The sequence below is a fragment of the Dama dama genome, chromosome 4 (genome assembly GCF_033118175.1).
Source record: "Dama dama isolate Ldn47 chromosome 4, ASM3311817v1, whole genome shotgun sequence".
NCBI classification, from domain to species: Eukaryota; Metazoa; Chordata; class Mammalia; order Artiodactyla; family Cervidae; genus Dama; species Dama dama.
This window is the reverse complement of record NC_083684.1, coordinates 54,057,783-54,077,710: the sequence shown is the minus strand read 5'-3', so window position 1 is coordinate 54,077,710 and position 19,928 is coordinate 54,057,783. Positions and strand designations below refer to the sequence as shown.

The 19,928-nt window shown below is 50.2% G+C and overlaps 2 protein-coding genes across 3 annotated transcripts in view; both read left to right on the top strand.

Annotated features, from left to right (window-relative positions):
• Positions 1-1,903, top strand: part of FCGBP (Fc gamma binding protein) — a 41,951-nt gene extending 40,048 nt beyond the window's left edge. For both annotated transcript variants that reach the window (XM_061139293.1, XM_061139292.1), the window contains 2 exons: positions 1,341-1,612; positions 1,734-1,903. In XM_061139293.1, the coding sequence (XP_060995276.1) occupies positions 1,341-1,612; positions 1,734-1,743 (282 nt within the window). In that variant the 3' untranslated portion in view covers positions 1,744-1,903. The remainder of the gene's footprint in view (positions 1-1,340; positions 1,613-1,733) is intronic.
• A 7,315-nt stretch (positions 1,904-9,218) lies between these two features.
• Positions 9,219-19,664, top strand: FBL (fibrillarin). The gene is made up of 9 exons (XM_061139291.1): positions 9,219-9,347; positions 14,388-14,558; positions 14,648-14,749; positions 14,839-14,933; positions 15,918-16,088; positions 17,323-17,455; positions 18,461-18,573; positions 19,334-19,479; positions 19,562-19,664. The coding sequence occupies exons 1-9, from the start codon at positions 9,338-9,340 to the stop codon at positions 19,584-19,586; spliced, it is 966 nt and encodes a 321-aa protein (XP_060995274.1). The 5' UTR covers positions 9,219-9,337; the 3' UTR covers positions 19,587-19,664.
• Positions 19,665-19,928: the final 264 nt, after the last annotated feature.

Below are 19,928 nucleotides of genomic sequence, written 5' to 3'. Positions count from 1 at the left end.
CGCTTGCTGTTCTCCCTGCCGCAGTGCTCTCCTTCCAGATTTCCTAAGCCTCAGCTCCTTCTCATCCTTCAGATCTCAGTTCCCCCCTCACCGCTTCTACAGAGGCCTTTCCCAGCACCCTACGGAAGCTCTTCCTCTTCAGTCCAGCCTCTGTGCGGTTACTCTGTTTTATCCCCTTCCAGTGCTAGTCACTCTCTGAAGTTATCCATTATTTCTTCATGTTGGTTGACATGCTCCCTCACTGGCATATAATCCTCAGGTGGGCAGGGATCCTGTTCCCCTTGGTCTTCACTTTGTCACCAGTACCTAGATCAGGGCCTGGCCCCAGCAAGTCTGGTTTTGTGACTACATTCATCCCCATTCCCTCTGCACCAGGCTATGTGCTGGGGAACACAGATAACTCAGTCCCACTTCTTATACCGTCGAAGCTTGCAGCCTGCTGAGACTTCCCTCCCGCTTCTCCAGTTGTCCTTCACTGTGTCTATCCCTCCTCCTTCTCTCCTCCTTCCACCTCTCCTTCCTTTTTTCCTCCCTTCATCCCCCCTCCATTCCTTTTTTTCCATTGATTCACCCATCCGTCCATCCATCCACCCCTTCAGATCTGTCTCCTTATCTTTCTTATCTACCTGACTCTCCAGTCATCTGGCAGAGGAAGCGTCACATACAAGAGCATTTTGAAGAAAAGAACTTTTCTTTGATAGAAGGCTCTCCAGGGAGTCTAACTCTACAAGGGTTAACTCGTCAGAGAAAACAGACAACAGTTATTTAAAAGAAAAAACTCACCAGGTTACCAGGGTTACTGAGTCCACAGCCTGTGATGGACAAACGGTCATTTTCTCACATGATTATTACACTGGTTAGGTCATGACTTGTCTTCAGACATCAGCGGGGCGAAAATAAGGGATGAAGTTGCCTTGTTAGGGAACCAGTAACTTCACAGGACATGCTCAAGGGTTCTTTTTGTTTAGAAAACTAGAATTAGACAGGATGATGCTGGGGTTTGACTCATTGTTTATCTCTCTGGTGCAAGTGCCTCCCCCCAACCCCAGGTGCCTTTGGAATGTTGTGTGCACACCTGCTTATGCATCGATCCGTCTCTTCATCCATCCACTCTCTGTGCTCTTACCCACTCATCCCCATCTCTAATTGTCTTAGGTGTCCATCTCTCCATTTGGTGCCTCCATCTAGGCCTTCATCTCTTTCAGCCTCTGCCTTTCTGCTTTTGCTCCTAGGACTCGTGGTCTTCCTCGGGGTCTCCTTTGTAGTAACACCCAGGCTTCTCTGTGGTTCCAGCCTCACCTGTGTGTTTCACCCACCTTTTCCCCTGCCAAAACCACCAGGTGAACGGTCTCCAAGTGGACCTCCCAGCTGAGGTGTTAACATCTGTGTCCGTGAGTCAGAACGCTGACGGCTCTGTGCTAGTCCAGCAGAAGGCGGGGGTCCAGGTGCAGCTTGGCACCGATGGGCAGCTGGCTGTGGTGGTCAGCGATGACCATGCTGGGAAGCTGTGTGGGGCCTGTGGAAACTTTGACGCAGACTGGACCAATGATTGGCCTAACTCCCAGAAGGAGACAACATTGGAGAATTGGAAAGCACAGGACTTCTTGCCATGGTAAGGGATACAGCTCGGAGGCTAGGCTTCTTGGAGCAGGGGCACCTGCATCCTCATGGGAAGGGGGAAGTCGGGGTGGGTGCTCCATCTACAAAAAGTGCTAAGTGTCTGTGTCTTACAGTCAGGACTGATCAGTCATCCACCGGAAAGGAAGACTGCAGGACCTGAAGCCTCTGGAGGTGGAAGGACGCACTCTGTCATTGTATGTGTCCCCTCTCCGCTCTACCCCTTTGCTGAGCCACTTGAGGCCAACCGGAAAAGCATTAAATAAATATCTTAAATAAAGTCGCACACCAATGTGTCTGTCTTATGTCTTCTTATCATGTGTGTTTGCTAAGTAGCTTCAGTCATGTCCTACTCTTTGCGACCCTACAGACCTGGTGGACTGTAGCCCACCAGGCTCTTCTACCCATGGGATTCTCCAGGCAAGAATACTGGGATGGGTTGCCATTCCCTCCTCCAGGGGATCTTCCTGACTCAGGGATCAAACCTGAGTCTATTACATCTCCTGCATTAGCAGGTGGGTTCTTTACCACTGAGCCACCTGGGAAGCCCCTCCTTCCTGCACATCAGGTGTCAGATGTCTGGGGAACCTGGCATATGATGAATTACTGGCAGGTGAGGAGACCAATGGATGGAGACAGATAGATAGATTGGGAAAGATGTGGGTGGGGAAGTGGGAAAATGGGCGGTTGGATGATTAGAAGAATGGATGGATGAGAAAATGAACAATTGGACGGAGGGAAGAAGTAGAAAATGAAAATATCAACAGCTTCTAACTTTATCATTTATAATCCGGGCATGGTAATTTCTCTGCCACTCAGTTTCTTCATATGTTTTAGTCCACTCAGGTTGCTATAACAAAATATCATAAAATGGGTGGTTTATAAACAACAAAAATTTAAATTTCTCACAGTACTAGAGCCTGGGATTCCTGGTGGCTCAGATGATAATGTACCTGCAATGTGGGAGACCTGGGTTTGATCCCTGGGTGGGGAAGATTTCCTGGAGAAGGGAAAGGCAACCCACTCCAGTAGTGCCCGAATTCCATGGACAGAGGAGCCTGAAAACCTAAGGTCCATGGGGTCGCGAAGAGTCAGACACGACTGAGCAACTAACACTTTCACTTTCACTAGAGCCTGGGAAGTCCAAGATCAAGGCATCAGCAGATTTGGTGTCTGGTGAGAGCCTGCTTTCTGGTTCATAGATGACCATCTTCTCATGTGTCCTCACTTGGTGGAAGGGCAAGGGAGTTCTCTGGGCCTCTTTTATAAAGGCAGTAATCTCATTCATGAGGGCTCCACCCTTATGAGAGTGCCCTTATGGGGGAGTATCACTCCCCCAAAGTCTCCATCTCCAAATACCATCACACTGGAGATTAGCTTCCGACACATGAATCTTGAAAGGACACAAACTTTCAGCCAAAAGCATCATACTTAAAGTAGAGCTAAGGATAGTCCCTGCCTCAGAGAGTTGGAGTGAGGACTTAAGGTGTTCGTCCAATCAACGCATCAAAAACTGACTCTGTCTCCTGCCCTGCCTATACTGGTCTCCCCCGCCTCAGTACTAGCACTGCCAAACCTCAGTCAGAACATGAGGAATTATTCTTGATTCTTCCTTCATCTTTGCCCTCCACTCTGTTCATCAAAACATCTTTTTGGATGATATCAAAACATACCTGAAATCTGCCTGCCTTTCTTATCATGCCCACCTGCCACCACCCGGTTCAGCTGCCGTCATCATGCCTACCATCTGCTCCTCCCCGCCTGTAATTCATGCTCACAGCCACTAGAGGACTCTTCCTTACCTATGAAGAGTACCACTGGCTATAAATTGATCTTGTAATAAAATCAAATTCCTTCACCTAAAAGGCCCCTGCCAACCTCTTATTTTTAAAATGTATTTATTTATTTATAAATAAAGAGAGGTGGACCACAGAGAAGGCTGAGCACCAAAGAATTGATGCATTTGAACTGTGGTAGTGAAGACTCTTGAGAGTCCATTGAAAAGCAAGGAGATCAAACCAGTCCATCCTAAAGGAAATCAACCCTGAATATTCATTGGAAGGACTGATGCTGAAGTTGAAGCTCCAATACTTTGGCTACCTGATGCGAAGAGCTGACTCTGAAGACAAGACCCTGATGCTGGGAAAGATTGAGGGCAAGAGGAGAAGAGGGCAACAGAAGACAAGATGGTTGGATGGCATCATCGACTCAATGGACATGAGTTTGAGCAAACCCCAGGAGATACTGGAGGACAGGGAAGCCTGGCATGCTGCAGTCCATGGGGTCACAAAGAGTCAAACACAACTTTGTGACTGAACAACGTTTATTTGGCTGCACCACGTCTTAGTTGTGGCATGCAGGATCTTTAGCTGTGGCATGTGGGATCTAGTTCCCTTACCAGGGAGTTGAACCTGAACCCCCTGCATTGGGCGCATGAAGTCTTAGCCACTGGGCCACCAGGGAAGTCCTCTGCCAACCTCTTCGAACTCATCTGCTATCACTGTCATTATGATTTGGGAACCTTATCTTTCAGAGTATTGAACATGCCAAATTTTTCACTTCATTCCTTTGTGAAAAAACTGTTCCCTCCACTCATCACTGACTAGATGCATCTCATCCTTCAGATGTTCACTTACCTGTTACTACCTTACAGAGCCCTTCCACAACCACCTCACTTAAAGTGGATTTCCTCTGTTTCTCTCTGTCCTTAACCTGTGGGGTCTGCCGCAACTCCGTGTAGTTTGTGTCCGAAAGAAATTAAATTGTAGGACAGCAGTTGGAGTCTGCAGAGAACTGGAGACTTGCTTGTTGTGGAAATATATCTGGTGTCAGCAGCGAAGTGTATGAACACAAAAACAGATTTCTTTTACAGCAAAGGAAGTTAACAGGTGTCACTGACTGGTAAATATGGGTCAGAGAATGCTGAAATTCTCTTGTGATTGCTTGCATGTTCTCATTCAAATGGGAAACAAAGTCATCAATTCAGAGCAAGAAAGAAAAGTTTTGAGGTCTGATGAGAGAGAAGAGTGTGTAAAATGATCCTTCAAGAAAAGGGGTGCAAGACTTCCTGGTGGACCAGTGGTTAAGAGTCCGCCTGCTGATGCAGGCCACACAGGTTCGATCCCTGATCCGGGAAGATTCCTCGTGCCACGGAACGCCTAAACCCCTGCGCCACAACTACTGAGCCTGCACTCCAGAGCCTGTGCTCTGCAACAAGAGAAGCCACTGCAATGAGAAGCCTGCACAACACAATGAAGGGTATCCCCTGATCACCGCAACTAGAGAGAGCCCATGCACAGCAACGAAGACCCACCCCAGCCAAAAAAAAAAAAAGAAGAGAAAATCAGTCCAGCTGCCTTGGAAAAGAGTGTGTCAGTAGGTAAACATACTCTGATCACATGATTCAGCCATCTGACTCCTGGAACTCTTCTCAAAAAAAAAAGGAAAAGAAATTATCTGTCCACACAAGTACTTGTAAGTGAATATTTCATAGCAGCATTACTCATAATAACCTCCATACTGGAAACATCTGGAAAGACAGACGAACAAAGTGTGGTCTAGCCGTACAGTGAATTCAGCAATGAAAAGGAACCAGCTAGTGATAACATGCAACCATTTGCGACGTGATGCTAAGTGACAAAAACCAGAACCAAATTCTACATATTGTATAATCTTATCTATATGAAATGTGATGATTGAGACGTTCTGAAACTGAATTGTAGTGATGAGTGTATAAACTATAAATTTACTAAAATGTGTTCTATAATGTGTTGACCTGTACACATAAAATAGGTGTTTTTTTTTTAACAGATTGATCTTTTAAAAATATATTTATTTATTTGTTTGTTTCTATGTCCAGTCTTAGCTGTCACACATAGGTCTTTCATTGTTGTGGTACATGGGCTTCTCTCTAGTTGTGGTGGGTGGGCTTTGTTGCCCCTCAACCTGTGGGATCTTAGTTTCCTGACCAGAGATCGAACCTGCATCCCCTACATTGGAAGATGGATTCTTAACCACTGGACCACCAGGAAAGTCCCCAAAGAGGTGGATTTTATGATATGTAAATTATGCCTTAAGCATTTAAAAATGAGCACATTACTGATACTACTAAGGAAAAAAAAAAGGAAATGGGAGAATGATTTAATTAGGGGCATGTGATGGGATGGCTGGACTGCTTGGGGTCATGCATAGAGTGGGTATGGGTTTTTCTCTATCCACATTCAGCTACCAGTGTGCAGGTGTGAAAGAGGTGGAGAATGGACTCAACTGGGTGCAAAAGATAAAGTTAGAAGTTTGAGGGCATGAGGAAAGGAGAGGAGATAACAGTGGATGGGGCATTGGGCTGGATGGTGAGAGTAGTGTGATCATGAGGAGGTGAGGTGAGGGGCAGGGAGAAGGAGGTCAGCTTCACGGGGCTGAAGGGTTCTCGGAGCAGCAATTTCAGAGGGAGTGAACTGGAGAGACAGGAGGTGATGGGCAGACAGTGAGATGCATGGAACTGAGATTCTGCAGGGGCTGCAGTTTTGGGGTTGTCACTGTCTGGGGGTGGGCCTTTCTTCCCCACCAGCCTGGGACCTCGGGACTGCCACAGTCACCATTGTGTCCCTTGCACAAAGTCTGGGTATGGGAGGGAAGGGTTGGGCGGAGGATGAGGTCGCTAGAGGAGGAGAAGTCAAGAGATCCAGAGGCCAGAACGGTCAAAGGATCATCTACCTGAATTTGGAAGTCAACAAGAATTATGAGAGGAGCAGTTTGGGTGGCCATGAGCCTAGAGCTAAAAAGATGAAGTGAACTGCAGTGACTTGGGAGTCGATAAAGCTGGTAACAAGAATGGGAGCAGCTTCTGTGCAGAAATTTCAAAGTGAGGGTCTTAGAGAGGAGGCAGAGGATGGTTTAGAAGTAGCCACAAGGAACTTATCTCATCTACAGGCCCAGTGAGCATGAAGGCTGAGGAAGAGAAAGAGCCTCTGCTTAGAAGGGCTGCACAGAAAGGTGTGTCTTCATGGGAGAACTAGGTTGTGATCAGAGCAGGAAAGTAAAAGGAAGGTTCAGGGGACGTGGGGGGACATGAAGAAAAGCCCTCCAGGGATGCCTCCTCTCTCCCAGCCCTGACCATTCTGCCTGTACTGTCCCCCCTCCCCATTCTGGCCCTGACCCCTCTGAACCACCACTGTCAGAGGACCAGGGACTGGCAGCTCCAAAAAGGCTGGATTCTGTCAGTCACCACTGTGCCCCCAGCACAAGACTAGCAGGTACCCCCCTAATTATTCACTGTGTGCTCATCATGTGCGACTCTTGTGGCCCCATGGACTATAGCCCACCAGGCTCCTCTGGCCATAGAATTTTCCAGGCAGGAATATTGGAGGGGTTGCCACTTCCTACTCCAGAGGCTCTCTCCAACCCAGGAATTGAACCTGAGCCTACTGAGTCTCCTACACTGGCAGGTGGATTCTTTACCACTAGCGCCACCTGGCAAGCCCCAATTACTCGCTGAAAAGGGAAGTCAAAGTGTTAGTCACTCCGTCGTGTCCGACTCTTTGCAACCCCATGGACTGTAGCCCACCAGGCCCCTCTGTCCATGGGATTCTTCAGGCAAGACTACTGAAGTGGGTAGCGATTCCTTTTGCCAGGGCTTCCCAACCCACTGCAGACAGATTCTTAACCATCTGAGCCAGCAGGGAAGCCCAATTACTCACTGGTAGTACCCATTTCAGGTCTGCAGAGCAAGTTGGCAGATGCAATACCTCAGAGCCAGGAGATGGTGCCAGGATTCCAGAAGAGAGCCTGCACTGTACTCTGAGGATTGTCATCCATTTTTCTTTCCCTTTTGTGGCTATGCCTCGAGGCCCGTGGGATCTCATTTCCCCAATCAGGGATGGAGCTGGCACCCCCTGAATTGGAAGCATGGAATCTTAACCACTGGAACACCAGGGACATCCTGGATTTTTATCTTTTAGGAAAAAAAAATTATTTTTAATTGGAAGGCAAACAGTAAGATCCAGGAGTAGTAGGTAACACTACCCTGAATTGGAACCATTTGAAATATTACATAGTTCCTGGAAATGCAGCATAGACTCCACAGATTTTCCATCTTAATATGTAAACAAATTTTCAGGAGTGTTTCCAGAACACCCTGCACAGAGAACTCAAGACAGCACAGGTTCATTCATTCCTTCAACAAACATTTAGGGAGCACCCACTGTGTATCTGTTCTGGATACAAAGTAATACAACAATGAACAGAACAGACCAGTGGATTCTCCTGGAGGTTGTTTCTAATTGCTCATAGTAGCATGTGTTTTGCTTTGTGGAATCAATATGAGGATGAATATTCAAATTATAAAATTACAAAATGCAAAATTCTCAGTATTAATACAGAGTCTTCTCCTTGTTCCCTCCTCCGTCTACATCCTGATCTGGTCCTTCCTGTCTCCTGCCTGATCCACTGCAGCAGGCCCCTCCTTGGTTTTCCTGCTCCCACCTCTCTCTCTCACTCTGTTTCCCACATTCAGCCAGAGTGACCCAGGTCAGATCACATCCCTTCTCTGTTCAGAACCCTCCATCTCACTCAGTAAAAGTCAAAGGCCCCACACAATTTGCCTGTTAACCTCCCTGTTCTCATCTCTTCCCATTCTCCCCTGCTCACTCTGCCTGAAACACATTCCTCAGTGTTTCTGCAACTCTCCTTACCTTTCCTGCCTCAGGGCCTTTGCGCATGCAATCCTATTTGCCTGGAACTCTCTTCCCCCAGACAGGAGCATGCCTCATTCACTTCCTTTAGCTTTTTGCTCAAAAGTCACTGGATGCATTCCCTGACCACCCTGTAAGAAATTTCACCCCTCTTCCCAACACCAGTCTCCAAAGCACTTATTTCTCCAAAGCACTTATGGCCTTCTACCATTCAGCGTGTTTTTACTAACTTGTTTGGTGTCTGTTTCCCTCATCGGAAGATGAGCTCCGGAGTTCTATGTCTTGTTCCCTGCTGCATTCCCAGTGCCTAGAACAGAGTGCCTGGTACATTCAGGCACACAACAAGTGCTTTTCCAATGTATGAATGGAGTCCAGAGCCGGCGCTTGTTCTTGGGGATGGAAATGGATTAGGGAAGGCTTTTGAGTGTAGAGGGAATTTTAGGGAGTTAACTGGGAATAGAGAAGAGAAGCAAAGGGCACAGCTCCTGCGAAAGTTTGAGGATGAGCCTTGATTACTCAGGCTTCCTGGTGGCTCAGACGGTTAAGAATCTGCCTGCGACGCGGGAGACCAGGGTTCCATCCCCGGTTCGCAAGGATCCTCTGGAGAAGGGAATGGCAACCCACTCCAGTATTCTTGCCTGGGGAGAATCCCACAGACAGAGGAGCCTGGTGGGCTGCAGTCAATGACGTCGCAGAGTCGGACATGACTTAGGGACTACATTTTCACTTCCTGATTACTGGGGTGCTCGCACCTGTGAAAGGGAAGCGGGAAGCGTGTAGCGATCTCTGCCCATGTCACGGTAGCGCCTAGGGCGCTCGAGGGGGCGGAGCCCTGAGAAGCTCAAAAATTCCCGCCCACAGTGGGCGCGCTGGGGGCGAGGCGGGGCTGCGGCTCCGAGGGGCGGGGCTGCGTGGTCGCGTCATGCAGTGTACGCCGCCGCGCGCCTGCGCTCCTTTCCACGTGCGTCAGCCCCGGTCGCGTGGAGCCCGGGAAGCCGCCGATACCTGAGGCGCGCAGCTCGGCGCTCGCTATGAAACCAGGTGCAGCCCGGGTTGGGGTCGGGGTCAGGGCTGGAACTCGGCGAGGAGCGGGGTGCCAGGCGGGAACAGAGGGGCGGGGTCTTGGCCTGGCTGGCAGGGGTTCTGAGGCCCGGATCCCGTCTCTTGTGAGGAAGGGTCCTGTTCCGGCCTCTCGTGGGGATGAGCTAACCTGAGCCTAGGGTTCGGGTTCCTGGTCTAGAGGTTTGTGACTGACTGACTCGTCAGAGGTCACGGTCGTGAGTCGAGGGTCTTGGGCGTAAAATTGGGGATGTCCTGAACTGGAATTCGTTTCATTGAGGCCGTCATTAGGGGGTCTTGGATATTGGGCCGCGGGCGGCAGTCGAGGGTGCTGCCCAGAATCTAGATTCAGGCACCGGGGGTCTTGGATCTCTGGGCGTGGGATTTGGAGATTTGGCCTCATCGCGAGGCGGAAGAGTCCCTGATCTTGGGCCCAGAGACTGGATCCTCTTAAGACCCCGTATCCTTCCCTGTCGCTGCCGCAGCTACAGTACCCTTGACTTCAAACCCGGCTTCTCGGAGACAGCCGCATAGATGAGTATTCTGACTTGATAGTCTGTGGACCTCTCTGGCCCACTTTCCCGCTCTGTACTCTCCCGAGGGGGGCGGATCCCTAAGCATGGAGTGGAGATCCGGAGCCTAGTGATCCTCAACTGCGTTGAGAAGTGAGGTGAAACTTCACACGCCGAGTATAGGATTGTGGGGTGGGGGAGGGAGGTAATCACAGGGCGTGAGTGGCTTTATTCATTCCGATTTTACTGGAGATTCTGATGAGCCCTCCGCACCTCCCTCCTAGTGGAGTGAGGCAAGTCCCTGCTTTGACAGCAGAAGGGCCTCAGTTCAGAGTTTCAATCCTAACTGTGCTTAACTCACTGTGTGACTTTGGGCAAGTCACTTTACCTGTCTGAGCCTCAGTTATCTCGTCAATAAAATGGCACCCAGTTCTAATTTAGTGAGAGCTTGTTAAGAAAAAATAGCACATGGTGGTAATCCTTTTGCAATATATATGTATTAGCTGAACAGGTTGTACACCCTAAAGTTTCACATAGTTAGATTTTGTCTATTATACCTTGTATAGCACAGTGCTTGACGTATAATAGTATTGGCTCTAATTGTTATCTTTACCATTCTCATCAAGGGGAACAAAATTAGGGTCCTTTTCCCCAGATGTCTCAGCTCTTATAAATCAGGCTGATTTCCTTTCTCCTTCCCACAACTTGCTCCCCTGGAGTTGAGGAAATCTTCCACCGTGACAGAAAGGGTCTGTTTCTTAGTACAGATTTTCGTTTTTTCCTTCCTCCTTCCCCTTCGACCTGTGGAGAAATGGGGTCATCTGGTCAGGGGTAGTGGAATTTGTGGCTCCATGCCCCCTCCCAAGTTCTCTTTCTCTTCAGTGTTTGGGGATGTGCTGGTGAAGTGAGAAGTGCCGGGCGGTGTGCCTCCCACCTGAGACCCTGACAAGCCCATAGGCACCCTGTGGTCTGATTGTCCCAGGAGTGGAGGCTACACCTTCTTCCCCACCCTGCCCTTACTGCGTTAGGATAAGAAGTTGTAGAAGTTGTCAGGGGTCTGCTCTTTAGCGAGGATTTTTATTTATTTATGTATTTTTGGCTGTGCTGGGTCTCCACTGGGACTCTCAGGTGGCAAAGAAGGCCTACAGTGCAGGAGACTCGAGACCGGTTTGATCCCTGGGTCGGGAAGATTCCCTAGAGTAGGAAATGGCAATCCACTCCAGTATTCTTGGTGGAAAAATTCCACCGACAGAGGAGCCTGCCGGGCGCTAGTCCGTGAGGTCACAAAGAATTGGACCCGACTGAGCACAGGTCTTCACTGTTGTTCGGACTTTCTCTAAGCACTGGCGTAGTTGCCCCTCAGCATGTGGGATCTTTCCAGACCAGTGATCCAACTCATGTCCTCTGCATTGGTCGGTGGATTCTTAACCACTGGACCACCAGAGAAGTCCTTTAGCAAAGATTTTAGTCTGGTTGAGAGAGGAAGCCTTGGGGAGATTTCAAGCAAGGATATGATGGCAGTCAGACTTGACTATGACATTTGAAAGGATCCTTCTTGCTCTGTGTGAAAGATTTTAGGGGAACAAGAGTGAAAGAGCAGTAAGAAGTTGTTGCTGTCATCTACTTGGGGATGATGTGGCTCAGCCCAGGGTGATGGCAGTGGACCTAGTTGGCAGATTGTCACCCTTTGGGGATATGGTTTGGAGATGGAGCCAATAGTTTGCATGTGGACATGAGAGGGGTCAAGGACAATTCAGGGTTTTGGCGTATGTAACTGGAAGGGTGGGGTGCCAGTTTGGAGATGGGGAAGGCTGTGGCAGAAGAGAAGTTATTTTAAAAAAAGTATGTGAATGTGTATTTTTCTGAGGAGTGGGTACAGTCCATCTTTCTAAGAGCTCCAGGAACTGAAATGGACTAAGAGGTTTTGAGTATCATGCATACTGTGCCCCATGCCATGGCCACACTTTCTGGGTCTTTGTTTTGTCACGACTGGGTTGAGGGTCTCTTCAGCGTGGTGGTTTCTCCCCTCAGTAGGAAGGAGAAGAGACTTGTTCCCCTGAGTTTGAATAATATATTCAAACTGCAGGTAAGGCAGTGTATTAAGCGCTTTTTGTGTGTTGTCGTTTAATCTTTACAATTCTCCAAGGTGGGCACTGTGTTATTTTCCAGATCTCCTTTTTACGGGTGAACTTTTCAAGACACCCGCGAACCTTGTCTACTCCCTAGGGTCATGGATGGAATGGCCATCTACCTGTGTTCAGTCCATGAGCTGTTTGAGGGGAGGGACCAGGGCTCTGGTCACCGTCCGATCACTTGCTTCCTGAATGAACAGAGAGGGTGCTTTCTTCCTGAGGCAGAACCCAGGGCTCTAAGAGTCATCAGTAAACAGCTCATTTAATTTTCATGGAGCCCATATTCCTGCAGGATGCAGTGATGACCTGAACAACCATCCCTGTCCATTTGGAGTTGATTCCAGTGGGGGGAGTGGGGAAGAGGCAGTGATAATTGTTAAAATGCCATGTATGATAATTAGCAGGAAGAAAAAGAAAGCAGAGTAAAGGCCAGGTAGCCAGAGAAGGCTGGTCTGAGGAAGGAACATTTGGTCAGAGACTTGCGTGCAGTGGAGGGGGTGAGTCAGACAGTGTCCTCAGGACCCAGGCAGAGGGAACAGAAGATGTCAAGGGTGTCGAAGCTGGAAATGGAGTTTGTTCTTGGGGAGGAAGAACACAGGACCTAGCATAGAGTGTGGTCAGGAAAGTCAGCAAAGCCAGTGTGGTGATTCTCAGTCTGGGCTACATGTTAGAGTGACCTGAGGAACTTTGAAGTCCAATGCCTGGGCCCCCACCCCAGACAGTTACTCAGAATCGCTTGCATGGGGCAAGGGGGAGACCCACTGACTTAGGACTTTGGAAGCCCAAGAAAGGAATTGTGATTTCATTTAGAATGTGATGGAAAACCTTTGAAGGAGTTTGGGCAGGGGAATGGTGAGAGCCGATTGGCTGTTCTGAAAAGGTCAGTCACCAGCTGCTGTGTAGGCAGGAGACTGCAGAGGGAGCAGGAGACCAGAGGTCAGCAGCTCCCGGGTAGGAGTTTGAAACCAGCTCATTTTGAACACTTAAATTAGGACTAGCTCTTCAGAGTTGTCTGTTTTCATCTTTAACGCCATTAAGATGACTGAAGCCTCCGTGGGGACTTCCCTGGTAGTCCAGTGGTTAAGACTCAGAGCTCCCGAGGCAGGGGACTCGGGTTCAATCCTTGGTCCGGGAACTGAGATCCCACGTGGTGCATTGGGTGGCCAAAAAAAATTAAAAAAAGAAAGAGGAATGAAGCCTTCATAGGGTGGGAATATAACACACCTTTGCAAAAACTTCAGCAGGTTTAATATTGAATAGTTTACATCAAGGGAGGTCATTTGAAACCAGCATGGATTTTCACACAAATGATTGATAACTCCGTTTTTCTGAAAGTAGAGCAGAGCTTTAGAAGCCATTGCAGAGGTCAGATACTGTATCTGTGAGCACCAGGAGAAATCTGCTTCAGACATTGTTTTGGGCTCAGCAAACAATGTTTGCTGTCTCCCAGAGTGATGAAAATCAGGTCTCTCTGAATTTTTTTTTTCCTTTAAACTTTCCATCTTCTTGACAAACCCTAAGTAAACTGCTTATAAGCTGTTGCCCCTCCATAAAGGACAATTTTTGGTTTTTGCTTCCCCCTCACTGCTCCCCCGCCAACACCAAGCTGGGGGAGACGTGTGTGTTTAGAAGCAGGGGGACCAGTTAGCAGGAAAAGATGGGGTACCGAACGCGCCCTCCCCCGACCCCCCACCGATTTGGGGTTAGCACTTCTCTGGCATACACAAGGTCCCGAGTGGGAAAGCATGAAGCAGTTTCAGGGCCTGGGGGACCCTCCTGCCACAGCACATGGGCACACATGGCATACACTCTTCTTCAGACTAATCAATACTGGAAACAGAACAGATTCTGTGAATTGACTCCCCAGCTAAGGAAAGCAGAATATTAACAGTAATCTGCCTCTACCTGTTTTCCTTCTCATCCTCACCTTATAGTTTCACCCTCCCCAGACCTGATACTCAGCTTCCCGTATACCACACCCTTTGTCTCCGTAAGGGGAGGGTGCATGGGTCATCACCTGGACCAACACAACTAGTGCTGTTCAGTCTTGGTTGTGGCTGGACTTTTTAAAAAGGATGTTGTGTCAGACGTGGTTTTCTAGGGCTTGCTTTTTCACTTACTGGGATTGAGACTTCTATCTGTCCTGTGTTGCTGTTAACCTTTTTTCTTTGATGGCTGTGAACGGTCCGAGTCTCATTCATCCCTTCTGCCGATGGACGTTCGGGTCAGTCCTGTTGGTTCTGCCTTGGACACGTGTGGGCATCTCTCCCGGTGTGCATGTGCACACATTTCTCTCCTGAGCAGAGTCCTTCGCTGTAGAAGTAACTTCTCAAACTCCATGGCCCCATTGATGATTCCTATTTCTGTTTCCATCACAGGGTTCAGCCCCCGCGGGGGCGGCTTCGGTGGCCGCGGTGGCTTTGGTGACCGCGGAGGTCGCGGCGGCGGCCGTGGAGGATTCGGCGGAGGCCGAGGAGGCTTCGGCGGGGGCCGAGGTCGTGGCGGAGGAGGCGGCTTCAGGGGCCGTGGACGAGGAGGAGGAGGAAGAGGTGATGGACCAGGCTCTCCCTGGGCTGGGGGCTAGGGTGGGGAGGGAACCACCGTGGGGTTTTGCTCTCACCTCGTCTCTGCCTTGTAGGTGGCGGGTTCCAGTCTGGTGGCAACCGGGGTCGTGGTCGGGGAGGAAAGAAAGGAAACCCATCGGGGAAGAATGTGATGGTAGAGCCCCATCGACATGAGGGTGAGTGAGGAGGGCGGGGAGCCCGCCGGGGTTAGGGGTGGGGTGGTGCCCCGATGGGGTGTTGACCCTGTTCTGACCCCCTCCCCCAGGCGTCTTCATCTGTCGAGGAAAGGAAGATGCGCTGGTCACCAAGAACCTGGTCCCTGGGGAATCCGTTTACGGAGAGAAGAGAGTCTCGATTTCGGTGAGACCCCACGCCTGGCTAAGCCCCCATGGCTACCAGCAGTCTGGTCTCCCTGCCCCCCACTGTTCATCCTACATGAGACAGCCTGGGGATCATCTTAAGCTACAAATCAGATCACATGCTCCCCTCCCCAGACACCTCCGTGACCTCACGCTGGCTTCAGGTTCAAGTCCTGGGTCCTCAGTGTGACTGGGGGGCCTGCACCTGCTGTCTCCCTCGCCCCCTAACCACACGTCTTCCAGCCACTCCCACAGCCTCCCCGCTCCCCCTGCCTGGAACACTGTCCCTCCCCGCTCCAGGCAAGGCCGGTCCTGTGTAAGCAGGAGCATCTCTGGTCTGCTGTCCCCTCATCTCCCTCATGAGCCCCCTTGCCCCGCCCTATCTGTCAGTAGCAGCCCTCATGACCTCTCTGGAGACTTCCCTGCTGCCTGGAACTCCCTTCCTCACTGACCTGAGTGAGCCGTCAGCTTCGGGCAGTTCCCCCTCCCGGGCTCTCCTGGCCGCCCCCTTCTCATCCCCACCTGCCCGCACCCTGCTCCCCTGACGTCACGCGCTCCTTCCTGGCTTGACCTTTCTCCTGAGCACGTGTCACTGCTCCCGTGCCATGTGTGTCCGTTCAGCGTGGCCTCACTCCTGGGGGCAAGGCCTTTGTCCCCTTCAGAGTGTCTGCCCAGTGCCTGAGCTCGGGGGCAGCACAGGCAGTGTTCGCAGAGCCAACGCGGAGGTCTTGCCTTGCTGTTGTCTGGGATGGTCTCGTCTTGACTGTTCCCGTCGCGGCCCCTTCTCCCCGAGTCAGGAACCCCCCGCCCCCCCCCCCACCCCGAGAGCGCAGGCCTGCCTGTTGTGGTCACAGATGCGTATACTCATTTGCTTCTCGTACAATGACTGGGCATCCAGTCCCTTTTGAGGGCCTGACAGTTAAGAGCCGTGGGGTCTGGCAGAAGAGCCTGGCACTGACTTCCATCCCCATCTCTCCGGGTGCAGGAGGGAGATGACAAAATTGAATACCGTGCCTGGAACCCCTTCCGTTCCAAGCTGGCAGCTGCGATCCTGGGCGGGGTGGACCAGATCCACATCAAGCCAGGGGCCAAGGTGCTCTACCTCGGGGCTGCCTCGGGCACCACCGTCTCCCACGTCTCTGATATCGTCGGCCCGGTGAGTAGACGGAGGGACAGGAAGAGGTGGGAGGGAGGGAAAGGTCCCCTCCCCTGCCTGGACGCAGAGGCCCTGGCTGCCTCCCTGCACCGAGGGGCTTGGAGCCAGGCCCTTCCTGGTCACCATGCCTGTGCGTGAAAGGAGTGCTTGAACCACATGTTCTCCAGAGCTCCGTTCAGCCTCACACCTGAGTTCTTGGCCTGGAGCGAAGGGGCTTGGGTGTCAGGGTAACCAATGTTGGGGGGACCAGAGCCAGAGCCGAGAGTACATTTGATTGCTACCCCTCTGGGACTTTCCTGGTTAAGCGTGGTTAAGACTCCAACACTTCCCACTGCAGAGGGTGCAGGTTCCATCCCTGGTTATGGAACTAAGATCCTGTATGCCATGTGGTGCAGCCAAAAAAAAGATACCCCTCAAATCTGGGCTTCTGGTTTCTCTAAACAGGAGATTGTCAGTTTGGGGGCCTATGCTTCCGTGCGGCTGGGCAGCCTCCCTGTTGAGAGGGCACCCAGACATCTCACTTCATGATTCCTCACTTGGCTATGAGGCTAGAGGGTGTGTAATTTAATGGTTAAAAACCCCAGACTCTGGTGCAGGCTTTTAACAGTGAAGTGGCTTTTAGCAGGTACTTACTCTCTCTGAGCCTCAGTGTGCCCCTCTGGAAAATGGGTGATTGTGATGATAAATGAATTAAATCCTGTAACGTGCCTAGAGCAGTGTCTGGCCCAGTGCAGGTATTCTTAGCTGTTATGTCATCTCTATGCCCTAGCTTTCTCATTTTAAGCCTGAACTGGGGGCCTGGGCTATCAGATAAGACAAAGTAGGATGGAATAACCTCAGACCTATTCATCTGTAAAATGATAACAAGGGCTTCCCAGGTGCTTCTAGCGGTAAAGAACTCACCTGCCAATGCAGGAGATGCAAGAGACATGGGTTCAATCCCTGGGTTGGAAAGATCCTCCAGAAGGGCATAGCAACCCACTCCAGTATTCTTGCCTGGAGAATCCCATGGACAGAGGAGTCTGGCAGGCTACAGTCAGTGGGGTCAAAAAGAGTCAGACAGAACTGAAGCGACTTAGTATGCACACACACATCATGAATAACAGGTCATTAAATGGTAATGTTTTGATTTGGGAATTTGAAGAGCTGCATGCGGTATATGGGCCAGAGTAGGCACTCCATACAGGAGAACTAGTTACCATTGTTATTTTTGTTTGACTTTGATGTCTTCTAGGACGGTCTGGTCTATGCAGTTGAGTTCTCCCACCGTTCTGGCCGTGACCTCATTAACTTGGCCAAGAAGCGGACCAACATTATTCCTGTCATTGAAGATGCTCGGCACCCGCACAAATACCGCATGCTCATCGGTGAGGGGTCTAGGGTTGGCTTGGGAGAGGGGAAGGTGTGAGACAGGCCACTCCAGGTGTCCTCGAGGAGGCCCCCGGAGCCCTGATTTGGATGGAATTGGAGTGGATGAACAGGTTGAGTCTGCAGAAATGCGAATGGTCTGGGGAGCCAGGTGAGGTGGAGGTGGTGGTCCCGCTTCAGGGACCCAGCTATCTGGGTCCTTGGGCCAACCTCTTTCCCTCTAATCTCCTGACACTCCCACCTCCCACCGAGTACTTCCTGCCTGCCTGGCTCCAAAACCCAGTATCTTTTGTGCTGCCCCTCACTTAGGCATAAAAACCTTCTTCAGAGGTCCTCATCAGCATCATCTGGTGAGATCATAACCCGGAAAGCACACCTAGAGGGACACATTGTGAATATTAATAACTTTGGTTTTTAAAAAAAAGTTCAGAAACATAGTATAAAAATTGAGCACCTGTAAAGTACCCCCAGAGGTAGCTGATCTGAACAATTTGATGTCAACTTTTCCTGATTTTAAAAAAGTCATTGCACCATATTTTCATTTTTTTAAGTTTTTCTTCCTGAGTTTTTTTTCCCTGTGCATTCATACCCTACCTCTGTCCTGCAACTTGTTTTCATATCACAATCCTGCAGACGCTATTGCCTGTAAGTGCTCGCCTTTACTTGCCTTTTTGATGACGTGTCTGTCTCCCCCACCAGACCTGGGAGCGTCTCGAGGGCAGGGTCCGGGTCTGACTCGTCTCTGTGCCCCCGACGCCCGGCCCGGGGCTGGCCACAGAGTAGGTGGCAATATGGTTTACAAGAGGAATGAATGATTGGTGTAACTGTGGGCTTTGGACCCATCTTGGGGGCACTGTGGAGGGTGGGGGATCATTGCGGGGGGAGGTGAGACTGGAGGCAGGGAAGACTGCCAGGAACCTGCTGGTGTTGGGGCTCAGGCCCCATGGGAGGAGCTGGGAAGATTAAGTGGGTCCAGCTTTTAACTGCTACTTCTTTCTCCCTAGCAATGGTGGATGTGATCTTTGCCGACGTGGCCCAGCCAGACCAGACCCGGATTGTAGCCCTGAATGCCCACACCTTCCTGCGTAACGGAGGACACTTTGTGATTTCCATTAAGGTGTGGAGCTTGGAGGAGTCTATGGGGTGCCGATATCTTCTTGGTTTGTAACTACCAAGCAGTCGGTCAAAACAACCCTGATTAAGTGTATTCTCAGCTCCCTATAAGCCACCCAATTGAATAGAATATAATGAAAAATGTCTACAAAACTGAAAACCATAGAATTTAAGGAGGCAATAGACTATAGTGGTTGAGTGCATGATCACTGAGTCTGAATATCTGAGTTTGGATTCCAGCTTGCTGTGTCTTTGGCAAGTTACCTAACCTATATGCCTGTTTCTTCACTTGTAAAATAGCAATATTAGTCCTCTTTTAGTGTTGATGTAAGGACTACACTTCTCAGTGTATGTGGAATCTTTAGAACAGAACCTGGTATAAAATAAACAACAGATAAATGCTAGGTGCATCTTTAAAAAGTTTATCTTCTTTTGAGTTCAGAGGCGGTCCAGTACTTCAACCAGATTTCCCATTCTCTGCTGCGTTTGTTTTTGGAATTCTCAGCTGCATAATTCCTAAAGAAAAGGAAGGAGGAAGGGAAAAAAAAATGTAAAATTTAAACACTATCTTTTAGATAAATAGGGTTCTGTTCAAGGATTTCTGTTCCAAATCCAAACCAAATCGAAAACTTCTCTAACAAAGTCTTTCCGTACATTTCCAAAGCCTAGTCTCCAGTAAAAACAAATTCTGCTGGTTTAAAGAAGCACAAAAAGGGGGGATTATCCCAAAGCGTGCCTCAGACTTCAAATCCTCTCTTTTGCAGGCTAACTGCATTGACTCCACAGCCTCCGCCGAGGCCGTCTTTGCCTCTGAGGTGAAAAAGATGCAGCAGGAGAACATGAAGCCCCAGGAGCAGCTGACCCTAGAGCCGTACGAGAGAGACCACGCCGTGGTCGTGGGCGTGTACAGGTGAGCGCGGGGCCCCATCGGCGCTTGTTACCAGTGCTCCAACGTGGCCACGGGCTCTTCTAAGTCCACTTTCTTCTCTCAGGCCACCTCCCAAAGTGAAGAACTGAAGCCCGGCGCCATCTGGATCGCCAGAGAGTGTGTTGCTACTGTACACGTTTGTTTTTCTATTAAAAGACTCATCAGTCGCTCCGTTTGCCGCTGATTGCTTGACGACGTCTATTTACAGGGCGCTTGCCCGCTAGGTCCACCGGTGTGCTGGTGGGGGCGAGCGTTCCCACCCGGTCGCACTGCGCACGCTCCTCGCTTAGCTGCCTCCTGCGCAGCCGTAACTCGGACTTCGGCGCTTGGGCGGGTCGGTAGCTCACTGCGCATGGGTCCCAGTAAGGTCCTCTGAGCGCAGCCGCGGAGCGCTGCCCTGGGTCACGTGAGGGGAAACAGCTTGGGGGTGG

Coding starts and splice junctions, on each gene's coding strand:
- FBL (XM_061139291.1), top strand. Junction 16,089..17,322: donor TCTCTGATATCGTCGGCCCG/GTGAGTAGACGG, acceptor GATGTCTTCTAG/GACGGTCTGGTCTATGCAGT. Junction 18,574..19,333: donor ACTTTGTGATTTCCATTAAG/GTGTGGAGCTTG, acceptor TCTCTTTTGCAG/GCTAACTGCATTGACTCCAC.